This window comes from Mustela nigripes, chromosome 1, assembly GCF_022355385.1.
Source record: "Mustela nigripes isolate SB6536 chromosome 1, MUSNIG.SB6536, whole genome shotgun sequence".
Lineage (NCBI taxonomy): Eukaryota > Metazoa > Chordata > Mammalia > Carnivora > Mustelidae > Mustela > Mustela nigripes.
In genome coordinates, this window is record NC_081557.1 from 135,673,578 (window position 1) to 135,694,360 (window position 20,783).

At 34.8% G+C, this 20,783-nt stretch overlaps 1 protein-coding gene and 1 non-coding gene across 3 annotated transcripts in view; both read right to left on the minus strand.

Moving 5' to 3' along the window:
- Positions 1–266: 266 nt before the first annotated feature.
- TLL1 (tolloid like 1) overlaps positions 267–20,783 on the minus strand; it is a 213,074-nt gene continuing 192,557 nt past the window's right edge. For both annotated transcript variants that reach the window (XM_059374212.1, XM_059374213.1), the window contains 3 exons: positions 12,213–12,426; positions 4,654–4,904; positions 267–3,475 (listed from right to left, as the gene is read on the minus strand). In XM_059374212.1, coding sequence (XP_059230195.1) covers positions 3,341–3,475; positions 4,654–4,904; positions 12,213–12,426 — 600 coding nt within the window. In that variant the 3' untranslated portion in view covers positions 267–3,340. The remainder of the gene's footprint in view (positions 3,476–4,653; positions 4,905–12,212; positions 12,427–20,783) is intronic.
- On the minus strand, positions 19,148–19,302 carry LOC132009504 (small nucleolar RNA SNORA62/SNORA6 family). Its single transcript, XR_009401974.1, has one exon. It is a non-coding gene; the product is annotated as a small nucleolar RNA SNORA62/SNORA6 family (small nucleolar RNA).

Genomic DNA, 20,783 nt, shown 5'->3' on the forward strand with positions numbered 1-20,783 from the left:
ATTTGAGGCTTACTATCAAAAATACAGTAGCAATAGAAACCAAATAAAAGAGACTAAGAAATTTAAAAACAACATTGAGCAAAATTTGAATCTGATACTATGATATATTAAAATTAGTCTTACATAGCAAAAATCCAGCCAATACAGGAAGGGGACATTTGGAGACTTTGGAAATACTACTGATGTTTCTCATACACATTTTTTAAATGTTGTGTGAAATTATGCTAAGTCATGATCTCATTAATAAAGTACATTAATATTCAAAATTGACTTGAAAAATAATTTAATAAAATCATAGTAAGTAGGAGCAGTTTTTTTCTGTGTATAATAATGATTGTATAGGAGTTAGAGCTTTGGCAAATAGAGAGCACAACCAATATACTGATGTAAGGTTGAAAATAATTTACAAAATTAATTTAATAAAATGCTTAAAACAGTAACTAACAAGTATTAACAAAATAACAACAAAGCTGTTTGTACTTGCATTAACAACACATTTATGCCAAAATCGAATATAAAAATAATATGTGGCAGATTGATATCTGACATAAGATACAATAAAAATTAATGTTCACATTGAAGACCTGAAGTTGCAACATCTCTATATATGCCTTCTAAATATCTTTTCACTTTCATTCTTGGTTGTGTTGAATGCAGCTCGTTTTGACCTAATAAGATGTCAATTGTAATATCCAGAATGCTTCTTAGAGTAGAATACTACATTTCCCCTACCACACCAGATAAAATAATTTAATGTATTTATTTTAACAAAAGGTCCATCCGTTGCTACTAACTCTGAGCTACAGAGTAGATGTTTTGTTTTGTTTTAATTCTCTAGCACTAACTGTGGTTCTTAAAGATATCTACAGTTGATATTCGAATTCACATGCTGTTCCTGAAAAGAACAATATATTTTATCCTGAAGGTTTTACTGTAATTCACCCCTAAAATTTACTTTATGTGGAAAGGTTTCATCATAAAAACATGTCTACTATTTATATATGTCAAGATTGATTCCACTACATTTTGTAGAACAAGCACAGATTTTTATATCAGACAAGCTGTGTTTCAACATCTACACGGTTTCAACATTTACACGGTGACCCTGGGAACATTACATACCTTCTATGAGCCTCCATTCCTGAACTACAAAATAAGAACACCACCACAATTCTCAAAGGGTAGCATAAAGTTTTTTAAAAAGCCTGTGTCCTGTGCCGAGTACTGGGCTAGGCATGGAGTAATACACTAGATGTTAATGGTATTTTTCCCTCTCTTTCCCATTGCTGATATATTTGGCTAATTGAAGATAAGTGAAAAAATATAGAAGTTACTGGAATAAGTCAGCTCCACTAAAAAGCTCATTATATTGCAGGCAATAGTTACACACTCCCAAAGTATCATTCAGTAAGATCAAAAGACTGGATTTAAAAATGTATTTACATATTATAATTCATATGCAAGAAATATTTTTCAGGGCAGCAATGACAAAAAATGAATAATCTACGCCTGTGTGTATAGTTTAATTTTGTAAAAATGAAGAAAAATACCCAATTTTACTAAATGTCAAATGTTCATGGACAGGTAACAGAAACAAATCTACTTCATATACCAATCAACATCAACATTAAAACATATCAAAATAGAGCTTCTGTAAAAGAAAAAGCCTTTTTTTTTTTAATGGCGTTAATAATAATTAGAAGTTCCCATTATTTGTCCATGAAACCTCCAAAGAAAGGTGCTACTTCAGACAGGATTCTAGTAGAACTTGGCACATAAATTTTAACTTTTCCACCACCCACTACTTTTCATCTTCTTGTAGCTTCACTCACTCAGACAACCTCACGTATACATACACAATATTAAAAACACACATGGCTTTAAAGCAGAACAAAAGCAAGTCACCATATTTATACCCAATGTTCTAAGTTGTGGAAATGGATTTTCCTCACAGAGCTGCTAATTAACATAAGTTATTTTGTTCAACCTTTCAAAAAGTGTGTCTCCTAGGAGGCTCTGTTTGATCATGTGCAAGAATTCTAAGGCATTATAAGTAATTGTTCCACAGGACAAGTGCTGCCCTTGCAATGATATACTCTTGATACATTTAACAAGTCTTTAGTCTTCAAATGCCACAAGACAGACATAGGGAGACATTCATAGTCTACAGGTGGTTGGCTCAAAGGTCAAAAACTTGTTTAAAAAAAACATTTATGGAATAGCACCATATAAAGTCTTTCAGAAACAGATCCTCTTTTCCAACATTCCTTTTTTTTTAACTGAATCCCAAGAAGAGAGAGAAAAAAAAAAAGAAGAAGAAGAAGAAGAAGAGAGAGACCTTTCAATGACTACACAGCCTACTTCCACTTCATTTCATTTTTTTTTTAAATACAAAATTAACTATGACAACATCAGCAATAACAACCACAACAGATCAACAACAACAGAAAAGACAATAGCAGCACTGGTGACTTGAGAATGGACTATCCAGGCAGTCACTTTGAAGAATTCTGTTCACACCTGTTGGGAATTCTCTCCTGAAGTTCCCAAGACATCACAACGCTTCTTAAATTTGGTGTGAAAAGGCAGCACTTTCACTGAAAGAACTTGAGTTTACCAATTAACTGGGCATTTTCCAGCACTTAAATAAATGATGCCTAGAGTTTAACTGCAGTAATAGACACTATTGGCATTTCCAACTTGTCAAAACGTCAGTAAAATGAAGTGGTCTCAAGGTCATTTGTGTCTCAAAGAGGTGAATCTGGCCTGCAAGTGAAAATAATGAAGCTGAAATATTCCAGTTTCCAAACTTCTGGACAAGCCCACATTTAAAGGACAAACCGCCCCCCAGACCCCCATTTCGCAACATCCCATTTGGATCTGTATCCAAGATACAAAGCCAAAGCGTTCATCCCAAGATACAAGAAGAGAGTTTCTCAGTTTATGACCTGCAAGACCATTTTATTTCTCCCAAATCTTGAAAAATTGTCAAAAAGAAACACTCTTCAAGGTCACAGATCCCGAATCAAACTGTCTAAATTGCAAGACATCTATGTCAACTGTGAACAAAAGCTTCCGGAGTCTTCCTTGAAGTTACATGATGTCCTCTCATCAGCTTTATTTATATTTATACCATCAAGCATGGAAATCCAGTATCTTGGCAATGCTGATCAGAGTTGGCTTGAAACTTCTCTTTTAGTACAGAGATAATCCTGGTCTTACAGTTTTCTTCTGGTCAAACTCATTATATAAAACATTTGTGCTAATATCTTCATTTAAAAAAAAATACGTCTTCTCTCCATTATGCACATTCCTTTATATTTTGATGGAGGTTTTGGTGTTATTTTTTGGTATGCATAGTATCTGGATATCTAATGCTTTTGTATCTTATATGAAATCCTTTCTTGTTGATTGTGTCATCAGTGTGAAAATGAATTAAAACTGCATCCCCAATTGAATAGATCTCTTCTGGTGGCTGAAGACAAAAACAAACAAACAGGCAAATAAACAACAGAATGAGTCACTTTTTTTTCTTCAGTGTAATTCATGTTTCTTTGGGATTTTTTTTTTTTTTTTTGGTATATGATTTAATCCTCCCAGCAACCTTGGGAAAAGTGGGTATGAGTGACTTCTTCATTTTACAGATGAGCAAACGAGTTTCAGAGAAGCAAATGACATGCTCAAGAGCATAGGCAGTGATGTAGCTGGGCTAGGAACATAAATCTGTTTCCAAGTTCTGGAACTTGTGGGGTTTTTCCCCCAAAATTTTAATCCAAGTTCCTCTGATTTACAAGTAAATAAAGTAAGGTTCAAAGAAGGTAAAGAGATTGAATTTGTTTCAGAAGGGACTCTGAGGCAGAGCCACTTCCAGAATCCAAATCACCCATTCCTTCTTGCTTTAATAATCTAAATACCAAAAAGCTTTTTTCTTTCATTTCAGCTGATATTTGGAGAGGAATTCAATATTATTCAAGTTCAGTATTATGTAAGCAATAGACACCAGTAGACAAAAAAATGGGACTAGTGTCTTCAGAACAAAATATGAATTCAGAAGACCCCTTGATATTTATGTAGGGAGTCCTGGGGAGAAAAGCATGAAGGAAATCTCAAACTTTCCTTTTGCTTTTTTTCACGGCGACACTCTCGGACCTGCGTCTGGCATTGTGTCCCATGCACAAGTGACACCCTGCAATGGAGCAGCGTTGTGGCAGTGTTGGCTGAGCCCACACACCAGTGGTAACACAAGCCACTCAGCAAGTGTCTTTGTTGAAAGGGGAATGCCAATTTGAACTGGGTGCGTAAGTCCTTTATGCTTTAATTTAGGAAGCTTACCAAATTGTCAAAGGTATGTGTTTAAATGTACTGCCTTTAGAGTCTTAAATGTTTAAACATTTATTGCACAAAAAGAACGTGAATAAAAAAGAATGTGGACAGGAACAAGCACTTATGCCTACTAAATTCATCTCTCTTGTGTGATATTATTGAGAAAATTCACTAGAGATGGAGAAGGTTAAGGGAGAGTAGGCGAAAATAATACGGGTCAACCTTTTTTTTTGTAAAAACATTGCCGATTTGCATATGGTACACGTAACAATCATGAATCAGTGGGCATTTTCTAGCACGGTTATGGGATCCTGTCGGTACTGTATTTACCCCTGATCCACAGAATCGACCAAGCCCCACCGCTGTTGAATCGAGACCATCAAAGAGCTCAACATAGTCATAGCCACAGTCGGCTTCTTCCTCCACTTCAAAAATCTGGAAGGATAACTCCAGTCGAAAGCCCCGTTCTGACACTAACAGCCATTCACAGTCGACTTGTCCCGGGTAGTTGTTATCACCAAACTGTGCATGCGAATACAGGTCTCTGGGTTTGGGGTCTGCTTTCAGTCGGCCACCACACTCTGCCCAGGAAAGAAACATGAAATAAATTCAGTGAGTTTTAACAAGTCCAGTTTCAACTTCAATGTAGTGTAACTGTTCTCTAACTTCTGAATGCATTTTCATCATCAGAGGTGTTTCCCATAATCGTAGAGTCTGAGGGTGCACCGGGGCACCACCAGACCCTAGGGCTGGATTGCTGGGTTGGAATATCACCTCCAACACCTACGAGCTCAGTTCCTTTAGATGAGAGATGTCATTTATCTGATCCATAGGGCTAAACGCAGATGATAAGAATAGTCCCAACCTCAGTGAGTTTTAAGAACGTGATGAATACTTGAAAATCACTTAAAACAGTGCCTAGCATATAGTAACTCTCAATACATCCTTCCATTGTTAAACGTGATATGTGATACTGATAACTAATTCTCCTAGAAATAAAAAGGTCAGTATCTTAATTCAGGTTTAGCCTGACTCAATTAAGAACCCATAATCCAAAGGAATAAGAAATAACTTAAAAATTGGCAAAATATGTAAAACTCCTGTGCGTGTATGCATGATACAGAACTCTACATAGACTATATAGAACAATTTTATTTAGGTAGAAATATTTATCTAACTTGGTTGGGAAAAACATACATACCTCTTTAATTGTAAGAACTTTTGTAGTTCCAGAACTTATTAAGTATATTTTGTGTTTGTAATAAATAAAAAATTTTAACTGCTCTTTTCACAGCTTCTTTTCCGGAGAGATATTCATAAACATATAGTTTACCAATTATTACTTTTGTCACTAGAGGTAAATATACCAGATAACTAGATGAAGATGCATAAAAATGTACAGATAGTATAATTTAGAAATGAAAGTTTTCAAAAAAAACTTTCTCAGAAACTTTGTAATCGAGCCCCCAGACTTCCTAATGACTAGAGATTAAAAAACAAACAAACAAACAAACAAAATCAAACACCTAGAGATTAAACACAGATTCCTTCCAACCAATACACACACAAACTTATGGCAGGGGGTCAGGAAAGAAGAAGATAAAAAAGGGGTATAAAAATGCTTGAAGAAAGCAGAGTTTCTTTCTATCTCTGGTTGTCAACTGCTGAGAGGTTCCTGGGACACAGTGATTTCAGGGCTAGAAATCAGAAAAGTCGCAGGAAAACTGGGATAAGTTGGGAGGGGACAAAACCAAAAATCTAATGTGGAAAGATGTGGATGAGCCAGAACACTAGATATGAAAACACTTCTATAACATGGTCGTCTGTGACCAAACAGTCCTGGTGACGCCCTGTGAGGATGGATTATACAACTAAAAACGCTTAGTTGGATTTTTCAGATTTATCTATGGTGTACCCACACTAATGATTTTAAATAACAAAACATTTTTGAATCCTCAGGATTGAACCCCATTCAGATGTATCTAAATACACGTAGGCTCAACCAAACCTATGGGCACTGTCACAGACAAAAACATCAAGATTCTTGTGTGCGATAAATGGAGGAAAGACATCAAGATTCTTGTGTGCGATAAATAGAGGAACAAACTTCCAACCAGGGTTTCAGTCATGAGAATGACTTTCCCCCTGGGCTGTGTTCCATGAAGAATGCAAGCATCCCTCCACGTTCCAGGTAGCAGATGGAGCATCTCACACAATCTATTGCTACAGGAGCCACTATTGCAAATGTAAACATATTAGAATCCCCTGAAAGCTCAGTTCATCTCGTGAATATCAGCTCTTGAAGCCCAATGACTGGAAGCCAAACATTCTACCCTTCCTACCCATGATGCTTCTCTAATTTGAAAATTTATCATCTTTCCTCTGTGACAGATCTCCACAGCCAAACTACCTGGGTCCAAGACTGAGCTCTGCCCTTCATCAGCTGCGGGACTTTGTCTCACACTTCATTTTGAAGACAAGGATCGTACCTAGTACTCACATCATAGGACCTAGATGAAGAGTGAATGGGTTAATACATGTAAAATGTCTGAAGGACACCTGACACATAGGTAAGGCCGTATTAGTGCAAGCCACCATTACTGTCATTAGTGTCTAGTGAGAACATCTAAATGCCATCACCTGTGATGTCAGGGATCCACTCAGGTATGAAATGAAATGCCAGAAAAAATGAAAAACAATTTAAAACACTATTAATCTGCTATCATAAAGGAAGACTTGTATTTTTGAAGGCCAGTAAAATATTTTGTGAAAAATATTTCCAAATTTAATACATAAATGTAAAAACCAGTGTAATCTCATTTAGGTAATTTTTAAAATTCTACCTATTCTCATAAAAAGGGGGAAAAAAAGAAAAAATTCCACCTATTCTTTGCCTAATTTGTTTTTGTTCCAACTAAAAAAAAAAATTCTGCCAGCACTTGGATGACTTTGATTCCACAGCCAGGAAGAGCTGAAGGAGCCCACTGAGAGGTAAAGAGAAGGCACCCGTTTCGGTGTGTCTGCTTTGCAAAGGGAAAGGAGTAGGAGAAAGACCAGGATCCAGAAGACACAATTCTCTGCCAGCCTCAGCTTGGAACAAAAATCAAGGAGGAAATGAAGTAGTTGAACAAAATGGAAAAGGAGATTTCATGAAACCTTTGTGATTGTGAACATGACAGTGAGGAGTTATTTGATTTTATTGAAAACATTTAAAGAATGGCAATATTAAAAATAAATAAATTATATTTAAGGATGACTTAAAATGTTTCATTAAGTTAGCCTGTTTTCATTTCTCTGTTTCAGAGCACAACTGCATTCCTATGGATCACTGATCAAACTAATAAATCTGGAATTAATGTTCCAACCATGAAAACAGAGAGTGAGAGAGAGACAGAAACAGAGAGAGAATTTAGTCCACAGCATAAAATTTTTAAGAACAGAGATTTAAATATTATATGCACAAGATGTGTGATTTTAATATGCCTTGAGAGAAATTCCATAAGCAGAAAATTACAGGCAGCATGAGGGCAATTTGAGACTTCTTATGGCAATTCTTCAAAATATGGTCAATATATCATTTAATATGGTCCCTTTAAAGGAGGTTTTTAATTAAATACATTTCCTCCAAATATTCCTATTCATTTACCAAGTTGGAACAATAGAAAAGTAGTGTAGCATGTCAGTAGTATTGTTTTTAAATCAATTGTTTGAAAATACTTTGGAAACTGCCAGAACATCATCTACAGTATTCTGGAAAATGAAAATGAAGCTGAATAAGAAAGGTGACAAGGGAAAAAAAAGCCTGGGGGGGTGGTTTTCATTTTAATTTGGAAAGACATGATTGTTTATTTCCCCATAAAGTATTAAATTCCCAAAGAGGTTCTGTAATTTGACCTCTACATGCTTTGAGTGGGCATTCTAATTTAATTGAGTTAGATTGAAATAATTTCCGTTCTAAGAAGTTTAATAATGCATTATTTGACTTTTAAATGTCATTGATAAATAGTATGATGCTGTAAGCAACAGGAAAGAAGTCCTACCAGACAGGCCATGTTTTATTTTATTTATTTTATTATTTTTAAATATTTCAAGTTTTTATTTAAATTCTAGTTTGTTAAGATATAACGTAATATTAGCTTCAGGAGTAGAATTCATCTTATGCTCGTTACAAAAACTGCTCTCCTTAATCCCCATCACCATCTAACCATCTCCCCTTACCCACCTCCCTTCCAGCAACCCTCAATTTGTTGTCTACAGCTAAGATTCTCTCTTACGGTCTGTCTTTCCCTCTTGTTTTTCTTTAGACGGGCTATGTTTTAAAATATTATTTTCTCTCCACTGTTTCCTCTTTTTCTATACAGTAGCCATATCCTCTGAGAGAATACAAAGGATATATTTTTTACTGATTTGTTTTTTCAATAAGTTTCTTTTAAGGGTGATGTAATACTATTCATTATCTGATTAAAACATATTTGAGCTTAGAATTTAGACCTACCATCAGAGGGAAAAAAGGACTCTTTCCAATAAAGTCCATTTCTTATGGATTTTTTCACAGCATTACTTGTGAAATATATAGTCATAAAACCATATTAGAGCAATATTTCTAATCACCTGGTTTCAAAATTCATCGTATTAGAAGTTTTTCTCGTGGATAAAATTCAAATTGTAGAGAAATTTACAAATTTACTCAAGCAAATTAAAATGTGCATGTCAGGGCCCATCAATGATGTTACATGTATTCTATAATAGGCAGTAAATAGTGAGTAAGTTTTCTATACCTGTAGCAAAAATGGGCTGATGTCATACTGGATTTGACCGTCTTGTCAGTAGAAACCGACTGAAAAACCAAAAGTACTGAAACTTCTGAAAATCAGAGGTGTGACTAAGACTGTAAGATCAATGGGAAAGAACTCCTTCTATTTCCCTGTAAATGTCCACAAATGCCTAGCTTTTTGCCATATGTTAGGAATACCTTCCAATGTCTATCCAAAACAGGTACCAAATAAATATTTGATGAAAGACTATGGAATAAATGAACTTGTTAAACAGCAAGCTTTGAGAAGAGATAAATGGTAGGCAGTTACGTAAGAGGGTTTCAGCATGTATGGCTACTAGAAAGTAACAGCATAACAGACCCAGAAAAGATAGCTGGGTAAGTGAGAGCAAAAATTTATGGGCGAAGAGGAAAAAACCACAAACAGATTAATACCAAAAATGTTGACAACAACAAATTAGTAGGAGTTAAGAAGCCAGGATTCCAATACCAACTGCTATTTATTTTGTTCTACTTTGGTTGTCGTTTAAGTCTTAGTTTGGAAACCTCATAAGTACGATGTCAGGGCTGGATTAAAAAATATCCAAGGCACGTTTTGCCTAACAAAAATGGAACAGGTGGCTCGCATGGGTATTTGAGTCAATGTGAACTGAACAGGGAAATAAAAGGAGCTTCGTCAGTCATGTACACGGAACAGAGGGTTTTATAAAACTTAAGGAAGGAAGCATTCAATCTCTAACTATTGCTTCAGTAACAGCGACCAGTTTTATACTGATTTGCTTCCTAATCTGAAACTTTTACATTAAAAGAAAATATACTATGGTGCAAAGTACGTGAGCTTTGGAGACAGTCAGAGTCAGGATAAAGTCCAGGCTTTGACATGGTTTTAGAAATCCCTGCAAATGAACTAATCCTCCAGATTTTCAATTTCTTTATCTGAAAAATGAGGATGATAATATATCATATAGTCTTTTGAGGACTCAATACATGTAAAGTGTATGTTAAGTATATGGGTGTGCCTAAAATTGCCAAGTTCATGTGATATACACCATCAGATCTCAATGTATGATCTCTGTTAGAACTTAATTGGATCCTACCAATGGATTCTTAACGGTAATATAAGCAATGCAAATAGGACAACGAGCAGAGGCCATACAAATTAAGGAGCCATGGAGATTTGTAGCTATAATGAACCTTAAATAGCATTTTACAGATGTGGAAACCGAGATCCAAAGAAATTTATTTTCCAAAGTTCCAAGCTAGGTAATGGCATAATTGGACCAAAAACCCAAACAAATGTACCCACATACTGGAACATAATATAGATGTTAATCCTTCTACCCACAAAGGTAAAAGAGATTCTATAAAAGTAAGTTTTTACTAAACCAAGAAGGAGACATTCATTGGTAGGTAATTTAAAAATATATAGACAGTTATTTCAAGAATTCTGACAGCATATTTTCAATTGACAGCATATTACTGGAACTTGGGATAGCTTGCATTCCTGGAACTTACTGCATTCCTGTAACTTTTGATAGACAGAATACTCTTATATTTTTTATTATATATATAAATACATGTATATATATATACATATTATGGCATATATATATATATACATATATATGTATATATACATATATATATGTATATATGTATATATATATCATAAACTCTATGCTATCAGGATAGTATTGATGAAGTAATGGGATTACAATCACTCCATCCCTTCAATGCATAACAATTTATCAGGAAAATATTTAAGGAGTAAATGTCAAATGTATGGAAAAACCTTTCATTAGTATGAAATTTCTGTAGTCCATGAAAGATTCTTCTCAAACTGAAATATTTATATTAATCATAATAAATAATTAATTCACATTATTAATGAGTTCAACCACCACTAGTATGAATAAGATAAATATTCTGACAATATTCACTTTCTCACATATAGACTTCAATATAAATCTAATATTCATAATAAAATGTACTAAAGTGGAAAAAAACATTGGACAATGGAATAACTAAAATTCTGATTTCTCAAACAAAATTAAACAGAAAAACAAAAGCAATAATCAGAGCTCATAAAAATGTTGCACTTAAATTGTTTTATGGACAAATTTGTACACTATTATACTGTGTATTGTATTACATCAAGAGTTCTACCAGGCAATGGCTCAATAGCTTATTCATCAAGACTGCCACTAGGTGGCACTATAAGATAAATGACTTTAGGAAACTGCAGGCAACAATTTTGTAAAAATTAATGTTAAACAAGGACATTTCCTAGACATTTATGAAATATAGTATTAAGCTGGCTCAAATTTATTAAAAATATTCTATATTTTTGCTTAAGATCTTTTGTATTTTTTTTTCTAAATTATATTTTATTTCTTGAAAACTTCTATTACAAAGTCAAAGTAGGGATTAGGATTCAGAAAGAGATTGTATTGCACACCAAATAAAAGGAAAAACAAATGAGACTCTGTAAAATGGAGAGATGAATTCCAAATCAGATTTACAAAAATATGTATTAAAGCAAAAGCCGGCCAATCAGGTAGGATGTTAGAGAAAACTCAACTCTTAAATACTAAAACAGAGATTTCTAGCTGTTAAATAGAGCATATAAATCAAACTGCACAAGTTTGGGGGCCTCTGGGTGGCTCAGTGGGTTAAAGCCTCTGCCTTCAGCTCAGGTCACAATCCCAGGGTCCTGGGATCGAGCCCCACATCGGGCTCTCTGCTCAGCAAGGAGGTTGCTTCCCTTCCTCTCTTTCTGCCTGCCTCTCTGCCTACTTGTGATCTCTGTCAAATAAATAAATAAAATCTTAAAAAAAAAAAAAAAACCTGCACAAGTTAATATGGAATCCATTATACAAATATTTAGAGATAGTTCTACTTGATCATCAGCTCAAACTACTGCATTTCTTTCTGAACATTCAACAACTACAAAGATATTTAAGTAGGATGCTACATAGCTCTCAAATATTTCACACACTGTGCTTCATTGAGATTTCTTCTGCTGTGCTCAGAAATTCATTAATGTTCCTGTTATAGGAGCCATTGCATTCACTAGAAGAGTTAGGAAAGATAAACATGGCCCTAATTTGCTGACCTGTAGAATGTGTGGCTTGAAAGCCTTTCCTTTGAACAGATGCATCAGAAACAAACCGAACAAACATTTTACTTCCGGTAGCCACAAGGGGCTCTGGTATCTTGTTACCACAGAGTCTTCCAAGAATTGGCGATTTTTCTGTTTCTCCATCAAATACTTCCAAGTGATCATAAGCACATTCTTGATGCTGCTCAATCTCAAATTCACTAAAGGCCTATTTAAAAAAGAAAGGGAAAGGAAAACAAAACAAAAAATAACACTCAGAATGTTTTTTTTTTCCTTTGGAGCAGAAATGCACATCAATAAAACATGCTCAGGACATAGAAATAAATTAATCCATATAGAACATTATTGAAAGGGTTGTAAAATCAGTAGAATGTAAGGTCTCTGGAAAAAGATAATGCAGAAAACAGCACAATAACTCCATGTGAAATTCTAAAACTGTCACAAAACTATCACAATCAACTCCAGAACTTAGACAAATTATAATAGTGGTGATACTTTATTCTTAATATAATTACAAGTTTACAATTATTGCATCAGAAAATTTTAAACACTTGCGTTTTAAAAATTGATTTCTTCTGGTTTTGATTATCATAAACTATTGCATATCATCCTACCTTGGGGCATGTATACTAAGGAGAAAACTTAAAAAAATGATTGTTATATTTTCATAAAAATTAAATAAGTACAGTAAATCTTAGTACAATAACTAAAACAAAGAAAATTTTCACTATATACTTCTTTATTTAGATCCTACAATCTATATTATTAGAAAATACTAATACGAGAGTAAAGATGGCAGAGGAGTAGCAGGCTGAGATGACATCAGGTAGCAGAAGTTCAGTTAGATAGTTATCAAATAATTCCAAATACCTACAAACCCAACAGGAGATGGAAGAGAAGAGCAGCAATTCTAGAAATAGAAAATCGACCCTTCCTGAAAATTTATCTTAATATCTTTCTTAAAAAGAAAAATCTTTTTGAACCTTTATTATTACAGTCATACTTTATCCTTCATGGTATCTAACTTTATCTTTTGTATACGCATAGGGCTTTTTCTTCTAAAAAATTTTGGGATACAATTTCTTCTAATATCAAAATATACCCTAAGTCTAGCACAGGGTTTATTCTAGTCTACAGCCCAAGCAAATTCTCTCCACTTTCTTTTTCTTTCTTTTCCCAACCAATTTATCTTATCAACTTCTTTTTTAGAATTTTTTTTTAAATTTTCATCTTTACAGTCATATTCCATGCCTTCATCTTGTTTACCCATATTTGTGTGTGTGTGTGTGTGTGTATTTGTTTTTCTTTATTTAAAATTTTGGGAGATAGTGTCTTCTAAGAGACCAAAATACTTCCAAAATCAAGTGGGTAGTTCTGTTTCATTCACCAGTATAATATATGTATTTTCTGTTTTCTTTTTCTTTTTTTAATTTATTTTTTAACTTCTTTTTACCCCGTTTCTTCTTCTTAAAATTTGTGGTCTCTTCTGAATTGGTTAACTCACATTTTTCTGGGGTCTTTGCCACCCTTTTAGTATTTTATTCTCTCATCCATATATTCTTATCTGGAGAAAATGACAAGGTAGAAAACCTCACCACCAAAAAAAAAAAAAAAAAAAAAAAAGAACAAGAGGAAGTACTGAAGGTTAGGGACCTAATCAATATGGACATTGGTGATATGTCAGATGAAGAGATCAGAATGTCAATTCTCAAGGAGCTACCAGGGCTCAAAAAAGGCATGGAAGATATTAGAGGAACCCTGTCTGGAGAAATAAAAGCCCTTTCTGCAGAAATAAAATAACTAAAATCTAACCAAGCTGAAAGCAAAAAAGCTATTTATGAGGTGCAATCAAAAACGGATGCTCTTACTGCTAGGATAAAAGAGGTAGAAGAGGGAATTAGTGATATAGAAGACCAAATGACAGAGAATAAAGAAGCTGAGCAAAAGAGAGACAAACAACTACTGGACCACAAGGGGAGAATTCGAGAGAGAAGTAATACCATAAGATGAAACAATATTAGAATAACTGAGTTTCTAGAAGAAGAGGAGGGTGGGGGGCAGAAGGTATATTGCAGTGAATTATAGTAGAGAATTTCCTTAATATGGCAAAGGGAACAAGCATCAAAATCCAGGAGGCACAGAGACCCCCACTCAAAATCAGTAAGAAGAGGTCCACACCCTGTCATCTAATAGTAAAACTTATAAGTCTTAGCGACAAAGAGAAAATCCTGAAAGCAGCCCAGGACAAGAAGTCTATAACATACAATGGTAAAAATATTAGATTGGCAGCAGACTTATCCACAGAGACCTGGCAGGCCAGAAAGAACAGGCATGATACATTCAGAGCACTAAAGGAGAAAAACATGCAGCCAAGAATACTAAATCCAGCTAGGTTATCATTGAACATAAAAGAAGAGATAAAAAGCTTCCAGAACAAACAAAAGCTTAAAGAAATTGTAAACACCAAACCAGCTCTACAGGAAATATTGAAAGGGGTCCTCTAAGCAAAGATAGAGCATAAAAGTAGTAGACCAGAAAGGAACAGAGACAAGATACAGTAAGAGTCACCTTATAGGCAATAAAATGGCACTAAATTCATATCTCTCAATAGTAACCCTGAAGGTAAGTGGGCTAAATGCCCCAATCAGAAGACACAGGGTATCGGAATGGATAAAAAAAACAAGACCCATCAATATGCTGTCTACAAGAAACCCATTTTATACCCAAAGACACCTCCAGATTTAAAGTGAGGGGGTGGAAAAGAGTTTACCATACTAATGGACATCAAAAAGAAGTTGAGGTGGAAATCCTTATATCAGATCAATTCGATTATAAGCCAAAGCCTATAATAAGAGAGGAGGAAGGACACTATATCATACTCAAAGGGTCTGTCCAACAAGAAGATCTAACAACTTTAAATATCTATGCTCCTCACATGGGAGCAACCTACTACATAAACCAATTAATAACAACATCAAAGAAACACATACAGTAATGGTAGGGGACATTAATACTCCCCCTCACTGAAATGGACAGATCATCCAAGCAAACAATCAACAAGAAAATAAAGGCTTTAAATGACACACTGGACCAAATGGGCATCACAGATATATTCAAAATATTCCATCCCAAAGCAACAGAATACACATTCTTCTCTAGTGCACATGGAACATTCTCCAGAATAGATCACATCCTGCATCACAATTCAGTTCTCAACCAAAAGACTGGGATCATTCCCTGCATATTTTCAAACCACAATGCTCTGAAACAAGAACTCAATCACAAGAGGAAAGTTGGAAAGAACCCAAATACATGGAGGCTAAGAAGCATCCTACTGAAGAATGAATGGGTCAACCAGGAAATTAAAGTAGAACTGAAAAAATTAATGGAAACAAATAAAAATGAAAACACAACTGTTCAAAATCTGTGGGACACAGCAAAGGTGGTCCTGAGATGAAAGTGTATAGTGATACAAGACTTTCTCAAGAAACAAGAAAGATCTCAAGTACATAATCTAACCCTACACCTAACGGAGCTGGAGAAAGAACAACAAAGAAAGCCTAAACCCAGCAGGAGAAGAGAAATAATAAAGATCAGAGAAGAAATCAATGAAATCAAAACCAAAAAAACAATAGAACAAATCAATGAAACTAGGAGCTGGTTCATTGAAAGAATTAGTAAGATTGATAAACAACTGGCCAGACTTATCAAAAAGAAAAGAGAAAAGATCCAAATAAATAAAATCATGAATGAAAGAGAAGAAATCACAACCAACACCAAAGAAATACAAACAATTATAAGAACATATTATGAGCAACTATATGCCAGCAAATTTGACAATCTGGAAGAAATGGATGCATTCCTAGAGACTTATAAACTACCACAACTGAATCAGGATGAAAAAGAAAACTGAACAGAACCACAACCAGTAAGGAGATTGAAGCAGTCATCAAAAATCTCCCAACAAACAAGAGCTCAAGACCAGGTGGCTTCCCAGGGGAATTCTATCAAACATTTAAAGAAGAATTAATTCCTATTTTCCTGAAACTGTTCCAAAAAATAGAAATGGAAGGAAAACTTCCAAATTCATTTTATGAAGCCAGCATTACCTTGATCCCAAAACCAGACAAAGACCCCATCCAAAAAGAAAATTACAGACCAATATCCTTGATGAACAAAGATGCAAAAATTGTCACCAAAATATTAGCCAATAGGATCCAAAAGTACATTAAAAGGATTATTCGTCACGACCAAGTGGGATTTATTCCTGGGCTTCAAGGTTGGGTCAATATCCACAATTCAATAAATGTGATACAACACACTAATAAAAGAAAGAACAAGAACCATATGATACTCTCAACAGATGCTGGAAAAGCATTTGACAAAGTACAACATCTTTTCTTGATCAAAACTCTTCAAAGTGTAGGGATAGAAGGTACATACCTCAATATCATCAAAGTCATCTATGGAAAACCTACCACAGATATCATCCTCAATAGAGAAAAACTGAGAGCTTTTCCACTAAGCTTTTCAGGAACACAGTAGGGATGTCCATTATCACCACTGCTATTTAACATAGTACTAGAAGTCCTAGCCTCAGCAATCAGACAACAAAAAGGATTAAAGGCATCTAAAATTGGCAAAGAAGAAGTCAAACTTTCATTCTTTATCGTCTTTTGGAAAACCCAAAAGATTCTACTCCAAATCTGCTAGAACTCATATAGGAATTCAGTGAAGTGTCAGGATATAAAATCAGTTGCATTTCTGTACACCAGCAACAAGACAGAAGAAAAAGAAATTAAGGAGTCAATCCCACTTACAAATACACCCCAAACTATAAGATACCTAGGAATAAACCTAACCAAAGAGGCAAAGAATCTGTACTCAGAAAACTATAAAGTACTCATGAAAGAAATTGAGGAAGACACAAAGAAATGGAAAAATGCTCCATGTTCCTGGATTGGAAGAAAAAATAATGTGAAAATGTCTATGCTACCTAAAGCAATCTACACGTTTAATGCAATCAAAATACTATCCTTTTTTTTTTTTCCAACGAGATGGAACAAATAATCCTAAAATTTATATGGAACCAGAAAAGACCTCAAATAGCCACAGGAATGTTGAAAAAGAAAGCCAACGTTGGTGGCATCACAATTCCAGACTTCAAGCTCTATTACAAAGCAGTCATCATCAAGACAGTATGGTACTGGCAGAAAAACAGACACATAGATCAGTGAAACGGAATAAAGAGACCAGAAATAGACCCTCAACTCTATGGTCAACTAGTCTTCAACAAAGCAGGAAAGAATGTCCAATGGAAAAAAGACAGTCTCTTCAACAAATGGTGTTGGGAAAATTGGACAACCACATGTAGAAGAATGAAACTGGACCATTTTCTTATACCACACATGAAAATAGACTCAAAATGAATGAAAGACCTCAATGTGAGAAAGGAATCCATCAAAATCCTTGAGGAGAACACAGGCAGCAACCTCTTTGACCTCAGCTGCAACAACTATTTTTCTAGAAACATTGCCAAAGGCAAGGAAAGCAAGGGCAAAAAATGAACTATTGGGACTTCCTCAAGATCAAAAGCTTTTGCACAGCAAAGGAAACAGTCAACAAAACCAAAAGACAGCTGACAGAATTGGAGAAGATATTTGCAAATGACATATCAGATAAAGGGCTAGTATCCAAAATCTATAAATAACTTATCAAACTCAACACCCAAAGACCAAATAATCCAATTGAGAAAGGGCAGAGGACACGAACAAACATTTCTGCAAAAAAGACATCCAGATGGCCAACAGACACATGAAAAAGTGCTCCATATCAGTTGGCATCAGGGAAATACAAATCAAAACCACAATGAGATACTACCTCACACTAGTCAGAATGGCTAAAATTAACAAGCCAGGAAATGACAGATGCTGGCAAGGATGTTGAGAAAGAGAAACCCTTCTACACTGTTGGTGGGAATGCAAGCTGGTACAGCCACTCTGGAAAACAGCATTGAGCTTTCTCAAAAAGTTGAAAATAGAGCTACCCTATGACCCAGCAATCACAATACTGGGTATTTACTCTAAAGATACAAATGTAGTGATCCGAAGGGGCACAAGCACCTAAATGTTTATAGCAGCAATGTCCACAACAGCCAAACTATGGAAAGAACCGAGATGTCCATCAACAGATGAATGAATAAAGAAGAAGCATATATATATATACATATATATATATATATATGTATACACACACACACACACATACACACACACACACACACACACAGGAATACTATACAGCCATCAAAAGAAATGAAATCTTGCCATTTGCAATGACATGGATGAAACTAGAGGGTATTATGCTCAGTGAAATGAGTCAATCAGAGAAAGACAATTATCATTATGATCTCCTTGATATGAGGAAGTTGAAAAGCAAAGTGGGGGGTTTGGGGGACAGGAAAGGAAAAAATAAAACAAGATGGGATCGGGAGGAGGACAAACCATAAGAGACTCTTAATCTCACAAAACAAAGGATTGCAGGGATGAGGGGGGTAGGGCTAGGGTGGTGGGGTTATGGACACTGCGGGAGGTATGTGCTATGGTGAGTGCTGTGAAGTGTGTAAACCTGGCGATTCACAGACCTGTACCCCTGGGGCTAATAATACATTATATGTTAATTTAAAAAATTTTTAAATTAAATGATGTTTATGAAAAAAATAGAAAACTAAAATAAAATGATGCTTATGGGAAATAAAAAAATGCTAATATGACTTTAGGCTAGATTATTTTTAATTTACTTTTAAGATAGATGATACATTTATTTTAATAGAGACTTGCAAAGTTTAGTATGTCTTTAAAGATTATTTTAATTTTCCTGTGTAGTAATTTCACATATAGGTCTTAGCAAATTCTTATACTTTTTAAAATTCTTGTAGCAAGAATTCCTATCAGACTTCACTCATTGGGCCAGAGACCCTTGTGATGTTAGTGGAGGATCTGCCCCTCATTGTAGTGCATTACCTACACTTGTAAGCTCATTGGCCAGCTAGCGGCCCCAACTCCAAACTTTAACAATATGCAGAAGAAAATTCTTAAAATAAAAACTCATTAAATGTATAACTCATTAAACAACACAAAGGAAAGTTTAATTAAGACAGACTGAAAACAGTAATGTCCAAATTATTAATAATTCCAGGAATGCTAGGCTATTTGCCACTGCCAATTAAGGCTTTTTCCCTTCCCTAGAAAAACCATCATACTTTCAAAAAACAAACTATCATTCCTACTAAAATTTTTTTAGCAAAGCTGAAAGAATAAGAAAATAAATAATAGATAGAGAATAAGGAAATAAATAATAAAGAATAAATAAAGAAAGAATAAGGAAAATAAAGCTGGAGAAATAGAATATATCCTCGAAAATTTGTTAATTTTCTGCAGCCTCTGCAGCATAAAATATTTGCACACAAACTTTTTACATTCATTCTTTTTAATACAATTTTGTGATGTTATCACAATTTTAAGTTTAATTAAGACATATATTTTTGTAATTTTGAAAGAAAAAAAATTGACTAAGAATGGTTCTTCTTTAGGGCTGGCCAGTTATCTATTCCTTAACACACAGCAGTCTACTATTACTGGCTTTGGAGGAGTAAGGAAAGAAATAAAAGAAGCAATTAATATCAACTAGGGAGTAGGAGAAAGGAATGAAAGGTTCTTAAAAGAAGAAACAAAAGAAAAGAAAGAGCTGATCTCTACTGCCATATTCCACCATACTCTACTTTCAAAAGCAAAAATTAAAATGATAATGACCAATAAGCATTAGAGAGCCATTTATTTGTTATAACCATTATGAGTAAAAAAGAATGTTCCTTTCATTCTACCAAAGACACTGGATAGTGTGAAAGAGATGAATACTGCACAAAGAATCTTACAGGAAACAAAGACAAACCAGTGCAGAAAAATATAGTGAACAAGGACATTTTAGCAGAGTGCATTTACCATAAAGTACAAGGTCCAAAGCAGGTAATCACTGAAGTTTGCTGCCATTTATCTCAGCAATCCAGCAGCAGAGAATGGACTAGAAGGGATATAGAAGACCCTGAATGGATGGTTGGCTGGTCCATTCATTTACCTATCTACCTATTCCATGTAAAGGGCCAACCTCATGGATGGAAACATGGCAAGCCAACACTTCCGTGTTTCTGCCTCTTGTGAGCTGGTACTCAGTCGGCTTCTATTACGCACATAGACACTGTCTCAGTATGAGTGTGTTAAGAAACCAATCGGAGACAATTGGCTTAACCACACTTAGAATTCTCTATTAACTATGAAACCAAACTTCTGAATTATAAAGTCAATATTATCTCAAGAAAAAAATGAACGTAGTGTTTCAGGAGAATACCAACATCTGAAAACCATTGCATGTCGAATAACTGTGTCTTCTGAATGTGATTTAGAGTCATTCAACTATAAATATAAAGAGAGAAACCATGATGGGGGTGATGGCATTGTAAAGCACATACTTTAAGTAACAGTTAAAATGGGATCAGAATCTACAGCCGAC